This window comes from Plectrocnemia conspersa, unplaced genomic scaffold (assembly GCF_051122295.1).
Source record: "Plectrocnemia conspersa isolate PC_06_02 unplaced genomic scaffold, ASM5112229v1 ptg000006l, whole genome shotgun sequence".
In the NCBI taxonomy this organism is placed as follows: Eukaryota; Metazoa; Arthropoda; class Insecta; order Trichoptera; family Polycentropodidae; genus Plectrocnemia; species Plectrocnemia conspersa.
The window spans coordinates 1,403,063-1,419,688 of record NW_028277170.1 but is presented as its reverse complement, the minus strand read 5'-3'; the positions used below and the strand labels follow the sequence as shown (position 1 = coordinate 1,419,688).

General features: G+C 30.3%; 2 protein-coding genes across 4 annotated transcripts in view; both read right to left on the bottom strand.

Annotated features, from left to right (window-relative positions):
* LOC148234004 (cdc42 homolog) overlaps window positions 1–16,626 on the bottom strand; it is a 151,302-nt gene that overhangs the window by 38,552 nt on the left and 96,124 nt on the right. The gene's annotated exons all lie outside the window — the stretch shown is intronic.
* per (period circadian regulator) overlaps window positions 4,685–16,626 on the bottom strand; it is a 31,903-nt gene continuing 19,961 nt past the window's right edge. For 2 of the 3 annotated variants that reach the window (XM_088187280.1, XM_088187282.1), the window contains 14 exons: window positions 15,939–16,055; window positions 15,632–15,748; window positions 15,393–15,525; window positions 14,939–15,080; window positions 14,715–14,870; window positions 13,472–13,576; window positions 13,245–13,367; window positions 11,767–11,942; window positions 11,412–11,615; window positions 6,179–6,430; window positions 5,443–5,568; window positions 5,170–5,271; window positions 4,984–5,106; window positions 4,685–4,908 (listed from right to left, as the gene is read on the bottom strand). In XM_088187280.1, the coding sequence (XP_088043406.1) occupies window positions 4,825–4,908; window positions 4,984–5,106; window positions 5,170–5,271; window positions 5,443–5,568; window positions 6,179–6,430; window positions 11,412–11,615; window positions 11,767–11,942; window positions 13,245–13,367; window positions 13,472–13,576; window positions 14,715–14,870; window positions 14,939–15,080; window positions 15,393–15,525; window positions 15,632–15,748; window positions 15,939–16,055 (1,960 nt within the window). In that variant the 3' untranslated portion in view covers window positions 4,685–4,824. The remainder of the gene's footprint in view (window positions 4,909–4,983; window positions 5,107–5,169; window positions 5,272–5,442; window positions 5,569–6,178; window positions 6,431–11,411; window positions 11,616–11,766; window positions 11,943–13,244; window positions 13,368–13,471; window positions 13,577–14,714; window positions 14,871–14,938; window positions 15,081–15,392; window positions 15,526–15,631; window positions 15,749–15,938; window positions 16,056–16,626) is intronic. The other variant, XM_088187281.1, reaches the window with a different exon arrangement.

The window sequence follows — 16,626 nt, the reverse complement described above, 5'->3', positions numbered from 1 at the left end:
ATTGTAAGCGATTTTTATTGTGTTAAATATTAAACAGTCTTTTTAAATCTGTTAGTCAAAAGTAGTACATGTACTTAAAAAAAATAATTTAAGCCGACAATAATATATTTTATCCGACGGAAAACAACAATATCTATAGATCTCTACTTTAATAAAAAAAAACAATATTATTCAGATTTACAAGAATTATAATATAAAGATTTTCTAATTGAATAAAATTAACCTTTATTATTTACATATATAACCAAAATAATAATGCAGCTAATTAATAACTTTAAATTAGTAGTTATATACAAAAAATATAATAAATATATATAGATATTGTTTATTAACCAATTCATCCCGATGATATTATTTACATTAAAGTTTATCTATATTTAAGATAATTTTCATTTTAACTAGATTTGCAATAAATTTATTTATGTCAATCTGATTATTAACTAAAGTTTTGCAGTATTATAAATGATATGTATAAGGAAAATATAACAAAAAAAATTCCTTACGAATACAAAACATTACATATTTACAGAAGCAGGAGTTAATCTTAATGTAGGGATTAACTTAGAAAAAAATACAAAAGCAAGAAACGTCGGAAAAACTGAAAGGCAATTATTGCTTCTCTATTTTGCCAAAAGGTTTTTTTCGGACTCCATTAAGGTTTACCGAATTTCACGAATGGATGAATTTTTGTACATCCTTTATACATATACATTCAAAGTACAATACTATTATATTAAATTGTCGGCAAAATATTTTAAGAATGATATAAATATATAAATAAATATTGCAATTATTATTTACACATTTGTATATTCCGTATAAAAATCATTATGTATACTAAAATTAATAAAAATACAATAAATTAAATAAAAGAAAAATAAAAGAATTACCATTTATCTCGAAATCAAATAAAACAAACACATACACAAACCACACAATAAAACACTACTTTAAAATAAAATAAAAATATTTAAGAACATAAAAGTTATTGTCGTGTAACTGATGTGTGCGGTACGACAGTTTGACGGTAAATGATTTCTGCATAGATCAGACCTTACTCTCGTTTGCTCCATATGTCTGTCTCTTTCTATTGTTGAATTTATGTGCACGTATGTTCTAAGCATATGTATGTATATTAAAATTGAATTTTACTGTGTTATTAAATTATATAATATTTATAAATTTAATATATAATTTTTATAACAAAAATATAAATTTGCAATTTATTATTATAATAAATACATTTTTTTTACAATTATTAAAATTTAAATTATTATCAGATTAAAGGTTATTATATCAAAGGTTATCTTTTATCATAGATTTTCTAAAATATGATAATTTACTAGCACATTTTATCTATCCCCGTAATTCATTTATTTAAAATAAATAAAATTCACGTGTTTACGGTCTCTCTAAAATACATAAATTAAGGCCAATTGTCAGTGCTGTTGAAGCACCAACTCAACAGCTAGCAAAATATCTAGCAAAGGGATTCCAACCACTGACAGAAAAAATGCTTCATATTTAAAAAAACTAAACGAGTGTATTGAGAAGATTCGTCAAATAAAATTAGACGAGCAATATCTCCTGGTATGTTTTGATGTTATATAACTCGCTGTTTACAAATATTTCCATTGCGAAAACCTTTAACTACATCGGTAAGAAACATATTGTGGAGTTGGCAAAACATTGCCTCAATTCCACGAATTTTATTTACAAAGGAGATTTTTATAAACAGGTCGAAGGTGCACCTATGGGCTCGCCCCTTTTGCCATTAATAGCCAATCTGTTTATGGAATACTTTGAAACAGAAGCTTTAGAAAAAACGTATAAAAAACTTTTAGTATGGCTATGACGTCTTTGCTGTGTGGTCCCACGAAAGGAGCGATTTGTACGTTTTCTTAAATTTTCTTAATACAACACGTACAAATATAAAATTTACTATAGAACTTGAAGAAAATTGTCAACTGCCCTTCCTAGACACACTAATTATAATAATAGAAAACGGTTCTATAAGACATACACTATTCCTAAAAAAAATCCCACTATCATCCAGTACAGATTAAATAGCTGGAAAATTCTCTATTCAATAGAGTTTTGGGCGACCATAACCGTAAGTCGCACTTCATTCAAATGGCTTCTGAAAAGAATATTTGAAGGCATCAGAAAAACACGAAAAACTATACATAACACTTCTACCATACATCCATGGGGTGACAGGAAAGATCGGAAGACCCCTGGTGAAGCAGAATATGTACGAACTATTTTCCAATCTAAACACAAAATTGGTTTGATGCTTTCCAATGGAAAATATCAAATAAAAATTAATCCCAAAAAATGTATCAAATATCGTGTGTAGACTGCGATAAAGTTTATATTGAATACCGATAATGAATACCAAATTTCAATCAAAAAGTTTAATTTAATTCTGCTCTGGCCATAGTTTTAATAAATACCACAAGATTGACTTCAATAGCATAAGGACCGTTGCTAATATAAAAAAATCTGTTATCCGAAATCCATAAAAATACCGCATTGAATAATCGATATAAGAGCACAATGATCTGAAAGTCCTGGCTTTCGGTATTGGAATCGATAAGTGCGACAAAGTCACTACACAATTAAACAAACACATTATTAAAACAGACACAAATGACGTGGCCACTGCAAATGGAAAATTAATTTAGGTCATTAATCCTGAACCACAGTGTGTCAATATATGACAAGGACGAGGGCAGCAGTTGTTGAAAATTCGTGACCATGGCTGGAGCATGGAGCCGAAATATTGATTTTTGTTTTAATTTAGTGAATGAACAATTATTTAGATTATACATATTCGATATTGTAACTCGAATTGCGGGCTTAATAAAAATTCGATTTCATTGTTGCTCTTATTAGTTTGCAGGCAAAATGTCAAAACAAGCATTCGGATAAAACCAGTATATAATAAATTAATAAAATTTATTTTAAAAAAACTTGGATTTTAGCACTTTATGTAAAAAAATAAACGTTTGCGCATGCACCTATAAATTGTCAAATTTTATCACGCCCATCTAAGTGGTGGGAGTGACTCATCGTCCAATTGTGTTGACTGTAGGCACTGAGGGGCTGGCGCAACACATAGTTGTAAATGTACATACATTGTATGTATCTATTTTTTAAATAAAATAATATATATGTGTGTGTGTGTAAATGAGGTGTTATGGGGTTGTTCGCATATAGATTTTTTTTCGTGATATTTCGGCGGTATCACACCAGCCATCGTCTGCGTCGATTTTGGGTCTGTAATCCTTGTGACTGAACGTTTAGTCACAAGGATTACAAACCCAAATTGTCCGACGATGGCTGGTGTGATCCAGCCGAAATATCGTTGAATATTTTCTCTCATGTATAATATTTTTTAAACATTCAAAAAACAATAAAGTCAACAATAATTTGCAAACAAATTTTACCACAAACGGAGCCGCGTCAAAAACTACAATCTTTGCCTTTGAATAATAATGTTTATTGTGAAAGTACTACCTACTTTTGAAGGCAACGTTCTGCTCCTTTTATTTATTGTATAAATGAAAAGGTCTGAAGGAACTTATACATGAAATACATGTAGCTGTAGTTTAGTTTATATTCATTATTTGAGGTCGATTTCTACTTTTTTTTATAAATATATTCTTGCTATAAAGTGACTGATACTAGAGAGAGTACTGATGGTGAACGAGTATTGTCTCTAGAACAACAGACTGTATGGTATTGATGTATTCATGATATTCCATATTATAATAAAACGATTCTCTTCATGTAATAGTTATTTATTTTATCTAATAATAAAGTCTAATTATTTTCGTAATATTTATTAAAATAAAAAAATTAAACAGACATTTAATAAATATCTTATTGATTTATTGGTACAATATATATGCAATGTATTAAAAAAAATTTTTTGGTACTGAATATGAAGACCTTATAAATATATTATTCTCTCTGTATAGCTTAAGATTAAAAAAATATTATATATTTTTTACTTTTCTTGTATTATATTAAAAATATGACTACATGACAAATCTTACATTTAAATTAATTTAACAATAATATGTCTTAGTTATATAGCATATTTTTATGTTTATAACTTTAACATCGAAATCTCGAACGTAACTGAGGGCATTAAATTGGTGACAATAAATTTAAAAACGCCTTTTAAATACATTTATTATAATAATATATTATCATAAAACTAAAATTAGGATATTTTAATACATAAACCAATCCATATTACTAATATATAACTAATTTAATTATTATTACAATTTTGTAATTAATCTAGTAAAATACTATAACAATAAACAAACATACACATTTTATTTAATATATTTTAAGATGATATATAAAATCTAGAAAAACGTGATATAAAAATGTGGTTTATTAAGAACATTTTTTGTTACGGATTTAACGGTTACATCAAATATACGCGAATATAAATGTTTAATTCTTTAACATATTTAAAAGTATTTAACTTAAATTAAGAATACACATTAATTAAAAAAAATTATTGCACATTTTTTAAATATATTTGTGCATGACTCATGTACGTTACATATATAAATATATACATATATATATATATAGTGCATATTTTTTAATAATAGCTTTAAAAATAACATCACATTACAATACAAATCAACGCCTCTAATATGCTGGAGGTAAGCATAGTAATTTTATTATACTAAAAGCAACTTAAATAATAAATGCATTATTTGGTACATACATTTAACACTTCGTACATACATATATTTACTGCTGAATTGCACTATAATAATATATTTTATAGTTTTAGGTCCCGGTTGGCGACGGTAACGGAGCATTTTCTTCATAAATCATTACAAGATTATTGTACTCCCCTTTTTTCTTTTTATCCTTAAGAAAATTAAAAGAGTGTTAAAATAAATGACAACATAATGACTGTTATTATTATTATATATTTTAAAATACTTGAGAAGCTTCTTCTTCTGAACCGCTGCTAGTCATTCCTTCTTCCAACTTTAAACGAGAAGACAATCCTTCCAATTGAAGTTCGATGTATAGCTGAGACAGTTGCTCGTTCACCATAGATGGCTGTAATTTATGTTATTGTATTAAACTCAAATTCAAGATTAACGAAAAATATAAAATATATACCTGATCTATGATATCTAAAGCAGTTTTATCTGCCTTTAAAACATCGTCTATATTCTTAGAAGCAACTTGATACCTATATATCAATTCTGATGTAACGCAAACCTGAAAATAAATCACTCGTTTAATAGTAATCTAACATTTTTTTTCATACATGAGTTACTCAAAATGATCCAAAATCATACCGATAAGACTTATTTACTAGCTCTATTAAAGTATTCAACGGCAAAAATTCGGAAAGTTTTTGAACAAATTTGTATATATGTATATAAATACCGAATCGTTCCACGATGGTTGCATTTTTCTGACTGGTCTCATTGGTTTTTCATCTTTATCTTGTACTTTTTCTCCAGATGAAGTGAACAAAGCGTCCGACTGCGCTGTTTTCTCCCAATTCATCTCCTAAAAAAAATTGACTTCATTAATAACATTATTTATATTTAAAAAATTATTGCTAATGGTGTTTTTGAGACATTTACAAAAACGCGGAGTCAAGTTTTAATTATAAATTATTTTCAAGATCATTATTCTTGAACCTGGTCTGACGTAGGATTGGACTTCTAAAGAGTCGTCTCGGTTGATACTCGGCGTAGCTCCGCTCGGTGCCAATTCAGCTAAACTCTCGTTTATTCCAAGTCGGAATAAACGAATAATGCCAAGTTCTGGTTTTAGTTTTTTTATTTTATTTAATTTTAAACATAATAAAATTAAAATACCTGGTATTACAGAAACTGGGTTGTAAAAAAATATTTTTGTTGTGTATTTGAAAAATTATTACTAAAATGCTTTATCATAAACAATTTTGTTTTGTTGTTAGGAGTAAAAATGAATAATCCATTTAGAGGGCCACCCATTATAAAAGTAAGGCAATTCCAAGTCTAACCAAAGATTGCAATATTTTAAAGTTAAAAGGCACGCTTGTCAACTTGTCATTCAGTTATATTTGATGGCAACGTGATAACTTTACACACAATGTAAATACATAACAATAAATGTAAGCAGGGTAACTTACGTTTCCGTCTTCGGTAGGAGAGGCAAAGGTGCTTATTTTACTGCTTGTAGCATTGGAGTTACTACTGGTGTTTGCTCCCGTCTTTGAGAACTCTCCGCCACTGTCGCCATTCCCAATGCTGTCGGACGCTTCAGTTTTGAGGAAGGAAGAGTAACTGGATTCGTCCAGATCTTTTAGTTGGTTGTTGCTCTTGCCACTTTTCATAGTTTTTGCGCCCCCAGAGACGATTTCGTTTTTGGCAGTGGATATTTTCTGAAAAATCATTATCGATTAGATCAAGAGAAAGCATAACCAGAGACAATGTTTATCTAGGTAACGCAGCTACTGTCTACTAAGTCGAAAACACTAGGTTTTCTTACACTTTTTGCTTGATAATGGTAGTTATTATTATAGCTCGTACAACTTAAAGACAACTAGTTCGATTGTTTTCATGCAAACAGCTGAAAAAGCAGATCTATGAGAGGTATTGTAATGAACAAGTCAGATGCCTTTACACTTTATGATACGTAGTACATATTAATGTTCCATTTATTCTCTCGCCCTCAGCATTATATCTTTAGAACAAAATTCTGATGAAAAAAATATTTGCCCCGTGGTTTATTTTAAATTTATTAATCTATCTAAAAACGAAAAAAAATATAAACCTCAAAAAATGTGTTTGGTAATGAAAAACTTCTAGTATCTCTGGATTGTGTATGTTTTCTACCAGCAGCTTAACCCTTTGAGTAGTGAATTAATTTATACACATTTTTTAATTTTTTAGTATACACCTAGGAATGAGTTAATTTAACGTATGTTTCTATAAGTATTTCTGTTGTTATTTATTGATTATAATTTAAATTGCATTTATAGTTAATTTAAAAAAAAAACAGTAATTCCCAACATTTGATTGATTTGATTTTATATTGATGAAGTTTGTTTTAATAATTTTTTAAGCACTTTAAAATATTATTAAATTTTTATTCTACATATTCATTATATATTATTCGGTTTTTGTGTATTTTTTAAAAACAATTCAGAGGCTCTAAATATTTTTTTAGAAAATTAATATAAAATATTTTTTGTCATGTTAATTTATTTGTATTATTTTCTATAGAAAACTTTTACATTAAAAAAAAGCAAATTTAAAAATAATATAATATAAATATAATGTTTTTTTATTTATTATAACTTCAATTATATATGTGCACATATAACTATCTGGGGTACATCAAAACAGTAAAATATCGACCACCGTACATGTACGGCGATACCGCTCAAATGTTTAAAGGAGTGCTTTCTCAAGTACACTCGTTAATGCGACTCAAGGAAATCATAGCTCAGCATTCCTTATAAGAATTATTTGGAAAGTACATGTACAGGTAACTATGGGCTATGCAGGGCGAGGCGGGTAGAGAAACTTGCCCCCCTCCCCCTTAAAAAATCATACAATTTTTAATCGATGAGTCATCCCTTAACTCGTCGTCGAAATTGCCATTATTTTTTTATGAAAATGTAGTAAAGGTATTATTTAAAAAAATAAAGTTAATGGGAAGATGAGAAAAATGTATTTAAATAAAAAGACATATTATATCTAGCAACCTAAGATAACTAAAATATAAAAAATATTTTATATAAGCGCAGGCTATGCAGGGCGAGGCAGGTAGAGGAACTTTCCCTCGCCCTAAAAAATCATACAATTTTTAATCGATGAGTCATCCCTTAACTCGTCGTCGAAATTTCCAAAAAAATTTTATGAAAATGTAGTAAAGGTATTATTTAAAATAATAAAGTTATTGAGAAGATGAGAAAAATGTGTTTGAATAAAAAGACATAATATATCTAGCAACCTAATATAACTATAAAATATAAAAAATATTTTATATAAGCGCAGGCTATGCACGGTGAGGCAGGTAGAGAAACTTGCCCCCCCCTTAAAAAGCATACAATTTTTAGACGATGAGTCATCCCTTAACTCGTCGTCGAAATTGTCATTAAAATTTTATGAAAATGTGGAAAGGTATTATTAAAAATAATAAAGTTAATGAGAAGATGGGAAAAATGTATTTGAATAAAAAGACATAATATATCCACCAACCTAATATAACTATATAATATAAAAAATATTTTATATAAGCGTAGGCTATGCAGGGCGAGGCAAGTAGAGAAACTTGCCCCCCTCCTCCTTTAAAAAATCATACAATTTTTAATCGATGAGTCATCTCTTAACTCGTCGTCGAAATTGCCATTAAAATTTAATGAAAATGTAGTAAAGGTATTATTTAAAATAATAAAGTTAATGAGAAAATGAGAAAAATGTATTTGAATAAAAAGACATAATATATCTAGCAACCTGAAATAACTATAAAATATAAAAATGATTTTATATAAGCGTAGGCTATGTAGGGCGAGGCGGGTAGAGAAACTTGCCCCCCTCCTTCTTTAAAAAATCATACAATTTTTAATCGATGAGTCATCCCTTAACTCGTCGTCGAAATTTCCAATAAAATGTTATGAAAATGTAGTAAAGATATTATTTAAAATAATAAAGTTAATGAGCAGATGAGAAAAATGTATTTGAATAAAAAGACATAATATATCTAGCAACCTAATATAACTATAAAATATTTTATATGAGCGCAGGCTATGCACGGCGAGGCAGGTAGAGAAACTTGCCCCCCCCCCTCAAAAATCATACAATTTTTAATCGATGAGTAATCCCTTAACTCGTCGTCGAAATTTCCAATAAAATTTTATGAAAATGTAGTAAAGGTATTATTTAAAATAATAAAGTTAATGAGCAGATGAAAAAAATGTATTTGAATAAAAAGACATAATATATCCACCAACCTAATATAACTATATAATATAAAAAATATTTTATATAAGCGTAGGCTATGCAGGGCGAGGCGGGTAGAGAAACTTGCCCCCCTCCTCATTTAAAAAATCATACAATTTTTAATCGATGAGTCATCCCTTAACTCGTCGTCGAAATTGTCATTAAAATTTTATGAACATGTGGAAAAGGTATTATTTAAAATAATAAAGTTAATTAGAAGATGAGAAAAATGTATTTGAATAGAAAGACATAATATATCCGCCAACCTAATACAACTATAAAATATAAAAAATATTTTATATAAGGGTAGGCTATGCCGGGCGAGGCGGGTAGAGAAACTTGCCCCCCTCCCCCCTTAAAAAATCATACAATTTTAAATAGATGAGTCATCCCTTAACTTGTCGTCGAAATTGCCATTAAAATTTTATGAAAATGTAGTAAAGGTATAATTTAAAATAATAAAGTTAATGAGAAGATGAGAAAAATGTATTTGAATAAAAAGACATAATATATCTAGCAACCTAATATAACTATAAAATATAAAAAATATTTTATATAAGCGCAGGCTATGCACGGCGAGGCGGATAGAGAAACTTGCCCCCCTCCCCCTTAAAAAATCATATCATTTTTAATCGATGAGTCATCCCTTAACTCGTCGTCGTAATTGTCATTAAAATTTTATGAAAATGTGGAAAAGGTATTATTTAAAATAATAAAGTTAATGAGAAGTTGAGAAAAATGTATTTGAATAAAAAGATATAATATATCCGCCAACCTAATATAACTATAAAATATAAAAAATATTTTATATAAGCGCAGGCTATGCACGGCGAGGCGGGTAGAGAAACTTGTCCCCCTCTCCCCTTAAAAAAATCATACAATTTTTAATAGATGAGTCATCCCTTAACTCGTCGTTGTAATTGCCATTAAAATTTTATGAAAGTGTAGTAAAGGTATTATTTAAAATAATAAAGTTAATAAGAAGATGAGAAAAATGTATTTAAATAAAAAGACATAATATATCTAGCAACCTAATATAACAATAAAATATAAAAAATATTTTATATAAGCTCAGTCTATGCATGGTGAGGCGGGTAGAGAAACTTGACCCTCCCCCCCCCTCCCTATTGTATCGGTCAGAAAAATTAATGTTATTCAATTAAAATAATAATTAAATCAAAATATTAAGAAAACGTACACTGACTGGTACATTCAGTAAAATTATATCGGAATATAAAATATAACTAACTGGTAGGTACTAGTAAAAATTATATGATTTCAAATTTTCTCTTCCTTGAATTTGGACAAGGTATATCATTTAATGAAACCGAAATATTAAAAAAACGACCACTGACTGGCCAATTCACCCCTCCCCCCTTGGAAAAACTGAAATGACGTCCCTAAACACTTTTTTATTAGAAGAAAGTCGATTGCATAATTTTTAAATATGACCAGAAAAGCATGCTTAAGAGTACTGCAAAGTATATGATTATACAAAGACACACTGCCATCAAGCATATAACAATAGAGGCTTTATTGCATATATATTTATATAAACTAATTATGTCCCTGAACCTTTTTTATTAGAAGTATGTCGGTTGCATTATTTTATTAATTGATATTTTTAGTTTTAATCTTTCGTTGTAACCTGACAGGCCTAATGCATTACAACGAGGTAAATCTGTAACAGCTAGATAAGTCATTCAGACATAATGAATACTTACAAGTATTAACCACCGGACTTTTCTACATAATAAATTATAAATTATTAAATCATCTACATAATAAATTATAAATTATTAAATGAATATGTATATTACAGTTTAAAATCAATAAATGTAATTTTTAAGTTAGGGCTTTTATAAATACTAAATAAAAATTCAAGTTTGCTGCCGTGGCTCGAACCCGCGGCCTCTGTATTACCAGTCTAGACCTTTCGTACTACGCTATTTCGATCTTAAATGTATATATTTCTTGAATGATTTAAAGAAATAATAACAGATCCGAAAACACTGAAGACTGAATTTTTAATATTTATGAGAACAAAAAAAAATAGTTTTCATTATTTGATGTAATAGATACAATAAAATCAAGTTTAGTAGTTAGCTTATGTAATTTTGTAGCTATAATACATAAGAGCAAGATTAATTTCAGTGAAATTTTATGTAATAGTTTTATTTTATTTAGTAGAAAATATCATCAAAAAATTGATTTGTGGTGTTGATCAAATCCATATAACCTACCTCCATTCATAAATTATTATTGTTCAATCTAGTGGCTCTAGTAGCTATTCACTATGTAATTGAAAAATTGACATGACCAACTGCAATACCTCTCTACTATACTTACACAGTAAGTCCGCGAGAACTGAGTTAAAAAAATTAAAAACTAAGAGCTTTATGTTTGTCAACATACTGGATTCGGTAAGCTTATGGTAGCGTGGCTGCCAACTCCGCTGCCGAGCTCCGCTTTTAGCGAAGTGTTTTGGGAATCAGCAGGAGTTGTACGAGGAGTCACAAAATTGTTATTCCTGGGTGGAAAGTTTGGGTTCACTCCGACAGTTTCCCCTACCGAGGTATGGGGTTTAACCGTTGCCTTGTTTATTGTACTCTGGCACGCCTGTAAAACACAAATGTTCAATAACAAACATAATCATAATCATGATAAGATAGTTTGTGATCAAATTATAATTGTCATGTACTGAGCACTTCTGGAACTACTGACGCTTTCATGTGTTATTATCGATACAGTCTTATTAAGCTTTACTTACTTGTCTGTAATTGTCGAAAGGCAAGTCTAAAGGCTTGATTGCCGCTGGAGTCGGTATGAGGTTTGCTAGCGGCAAATGATTCGAAGAAATAAGCATGGGTGGATAAGCCATGGCCACGTGGGAGTAGACGAACGGCTGAGTGCTGAACATGGTCGGCGGACACATCATGTATTGAACTGGAATCACAAAACAATTGGTAAATTAAAATAAAAAAATAGGGGCCTAAGCACACAAAAATATTTACAACATTAGTTAAATTACAGCGTCCAACTGCGAGTATGAATTAAAAAGTCGGTTAGCTGTCCAATTATATCTTGTTCTTGGATGCGGTACTTCAAATAATAGCGCTGATAATTAGGTGTCACACAAAAACGAAGTTCTTTCACAATTTTAAAATTTTGAATAATCTCTACCAGCAGCTTTAAGAAGCACTTTCGACTCATAAAAAGTAAAAAAAAAATATTTTTCAATTTTTCTCTAGATTTTTTTAAGAAATAATTCTCGAGAAAAAACATTAGAAATAATTATAACTTTGAGAAGCTATGGGATTATTATTGTTATTTTAAACCTCTTTATTTATACCCGGTAGGTCGCTATTTAGGTAAAGGTGTAATGAACACGCACAATACAATACGCAAGTGCGATTATAAAACATTTAATTCTTAGTATTGCTTAACTAAAAAATCAATTCCATTCTATTTCTCTCTTGGTAGAAGGTAAATATGTATAAAAAATCACATAAAATGTTATATTTGTTATTAGTAAATATTTAATTAAAATGGAATGTTAGACTATAAGCATTAATTTTAAAGAAAATCTGGTATATAAAGTTTATTGTAAATTTATTATTAACTATGTTTATTATTACAATACATTAATTAAATTATGAATAAGAAAATAAGATTCTCAACAACTACCTGCTTTGAATGGAACTGTAAAATTATCAGATGTAAAGCAGTACTAGTCCTAAACAAGTATGGTTTTAAGCCATTTAAAAACGCATATAAGTTTTCCCAACAAAACATTTTACTAGAATTTATGAGTAATTTAAATTTATTTATTATGCGTTTAATTTTAATTTTGCAGTTTTCTTGGAAAATGCAAAATACTCGAAAATAAACGTGTGTATCTCTAAATTAAATACAAAAAAATATATTTAATATATTTATCGGTACCTCACGTTGAATTCGTATACTTAAAGTTTTGTATACTAAAAAAATATGTATAATAAAATCATTGCTTCATAAAATTATGTGTTTTATTCAGACCTATAAGCGTAAGTCACACAAAGAATTTTACTTCAACTGCAATGACGATTAAAAAGACGTCTATCCATAGGCTGCGACAAAATTTACTGGTTCAGTATAATTTATAGTGCTTCCACTTGATAAATAAAACATTATTTAATGCAAACGGCACATATTTTGTTAAGACGCGACATAAAAAGGTTGGTATGCATATTAAAAACTCAAACTCACCGGATGAATAATCACTGGATTTTGGAAGTCCAGAACTTTCTGAAGGTACGGTGCTTTGTTGTGCAGGTATCAGATAAACGGCTGGATATAGTCCTGAATATGTAGTGTTGGTGCTCATATGGCCTGTTGTTGCATAAACGTGTTTAGTCAGTGTGACAATAGGATAGGATAGGATTCGATTTAATTATACGACAAAGTTGTAAGTTATTAAGCGAACTGCTAATTACCTATCGACTGCGGACACACTGGGGTTGGTCTGGGCATTGGGGTCGGTCTGCTGATTGGGGGCATCGAAAACGGCGGCCACATGCTCACAGGTGCAGTGCAGGGTGCTAAAAGTTTTACAAATAATAGTTAATACAAATTATAATTAAAATAACACAATAAAGTATTATTGAATCGATCTAAACAATTCTTACGATCCTCAGCCGTGAGAAAGGATTTAAAGAATTGTTCTTTGGTTTTTCGAGTGAACACATTTTGTTGTCTATAGGTCGTTTCATTTAACAGAGTCCTTACCGATATTAATGTGGACTTCTAATATAAGAGGGTTGATTAAAGTATTTTCAAGCCGAATTTTGGTCAATAGGAGGGCGCAAAAACAATTATCGCTTCCCACTGCGACGGCGCTGGCACGATTTTATTGCTTTTGACGTAGATTTTTGACATCTGAGAAGGGATAATTGATTTTTGCGCTTTTTTATTGGTCAAAATTTGGTATAGATGTGCTTTATTTGCTTCTCACTAAGTCGTAATATTGTTATAATAAATCTTAATATAAATATACGCCAGTGCGACGGCGATGGCACGATTTTATTGCTTTTGACGTGGAATCTAAATAAGTACCTCCTTGAATTTAGCCAGAAAAATGCATGTCATTTAATACTATGAATCTTAATAAAATCGAAATAATAAAAATTCTAGTCCCTACACACTCAGAATTTTTAGTATTCATAATATAACCCAATAGCGAAAAGGATGCGTTCTGTCATTGCTACTTTTTAATATTTATTTTGTGACGACAGCATTAGCAGAATAACGAAAATTAACGGCAAGATAGTCTTGATTACCCTCACAGTGAAATTTGTTACAATAAAGTGTTAGAAAGACAGCTGCCGCTAAAAGAATGCGTTAAAACGGATACTGAGGCAGTTGCGTCTTTACGAAACTTTAAGCTGAAACAGAAACTGGTTTAAAAAACACTTCCGAAACCAGCCTAAATATAAGCCTACGAATGTAGATGATTCGTAGAAGGTTTGACGATAACTATAGGTAAAAAAATAGATTGGAAATGATTAAAGAAATACAAAATTCTACAAATAATTGCCTAAGGATAAAATTGAGAGAGAGTCATAAAAGCAGCACGACATCCTTATTTAGAGCATCTGCTATGACAAAGAAAGAAAAAAATAGACTGCAAAAAAATTGCTTGAATGAAAAGTTACACCAATTAAATTCATATAAACAAACCTGAGACTGCTATCGGATGAACTGGCAGATTTTGATTTTGTGACTTATTGATCGAGGTAAACGCCGACACGTTCTCTATACCACCAATATTTCTATTTCCATTAATTCTCGGCGTATTTATGGTAGCTGTGGTGATCGGTGTCATCGCTGAGGTGGCTGTGATTTATTAAAAATAATTAAAAAGTTGTAGTTAAAAATAGTTAAACGTAATGGGGAATATTTACCAAATGGCAAGCGAGAAGGTTGGTGGCACTGGTGGTGTAAATTTGGATGGCTGGCGTGAGTTTGCTTAATGAGTTTGTGCGATCCTTTTTCATGGTCCCACGATAGTGATACTGGTCGTTTCACGCCATGAGGATCACGAAACTGATGTGAAAAATATATATTACTATTTACTAACGTTCCATAAAGTTAAATGGTATTGCCGAAAATAAGCATAATATTTAAGATTAAGTATGTTGTATTAAAAGATAAGTTAAGACCAAGATAGTAATTGTTAAGGCCAAGAAAGCGGGTTAACGGTGAACAAGCGCGCGGTCAGATTCGGCGCAATGACTTTAATTTCGTTGTCTACAGAAGCCGGCCTAGTAAATACTACACATACGTTCTCCTAAAACTTACATTCATTACTCGTTGTATTTTGGATTTGATAAAGCTATATAATATATTAAATCTCACCATCGGATTTGCTACGAAGTTCTTAGAATGGTTTTTCTCCTTGCGTTCCTCTTTCTCCTTCTCTTCCGCTTTACTAAACGACCTCGCCTCCTTGTGTTTCTTGACCAACAGCTTCTCCATTAAAGAATTGTGCCTTGAAAGGAAGAACGGAATGATTATCTATATTTAAAGCGCCGAGCCATCCAATGTCTTCAAAACTGATCTCAAAGCGTAACTTTACTATTTTATATCATAATTACTTATTTAGCAGCTCTTGCGTAAGGCGTGTCGGTTTATATTTTACCGCATCGTAAACGGTCGGTACTTGTCGGTTTTTCGGCAGAATATTATTTACGTGTCTAGGTTGAGGTAACGGCCTAAAATGAAAAAGTTTATGTAAATCACAAGAACTTTCACTTCCATCCGATTCGCCAGATTCGTCTTGGGTCTATGAAAAACACTCTCTGTTATGATAACGAATGCAATACACAATTAGTGGATGGTTATTGTTTATGAAAGCATAATGCATAATCTTTGAAGGAATAGGACGAGGGTCGATCGACTAACCTGCGATACTCGTGTAGATAGGCAGTCGATGATGGCTGATCGTTTTCGGTGTGCTGCAAAGCTTTTACTCCAGAATTTGCACCCTTATACGAAGTCCAAGGATGACTTTCAAAAAATCTAAATAAATAAAATTAAAATAATCCATCAATTTAAACAGCATACAATTCGCCAACATATTATTAGAGTTTCAACAGTCACCCTCTATAAAACCAGAACAAAGATGCATGGCCAAACAAAACACAAATGAAGTCGTAATATGGGGACACCCAAGAATTTATTTATTTATGAGATTCGAAGCACATGACTAGAACAGTATTCAAGGCCTTACAAGTATGCACAGATACCGGGGCTAAACAATAATCTTATAAATCCTAAATTATTATTCTTTCCTATTCACCCAAGCTTCGTCCAATATTTTATAATTTAAACGTATATTGAATTCTGTAAATATAGCAGTCCATCAAGATGCTAAATAGTTTTTTTATCATCAAATGTTGCAGCTGCGCTTCGGAATCGGACAGCGGAATATTTTTTTAATTAGTGTTGCGGATAAAAATGCACTTATTACTCTCGTGTTAATCCGGAAAGCATTGTTACAAACGGTACTAAGGTTGGAAAGAAGAAATGCCAATATGACACCGTAGATTCTTTGAATGCACCGGATCAGCAATAACCTGAAGGTCAGGCT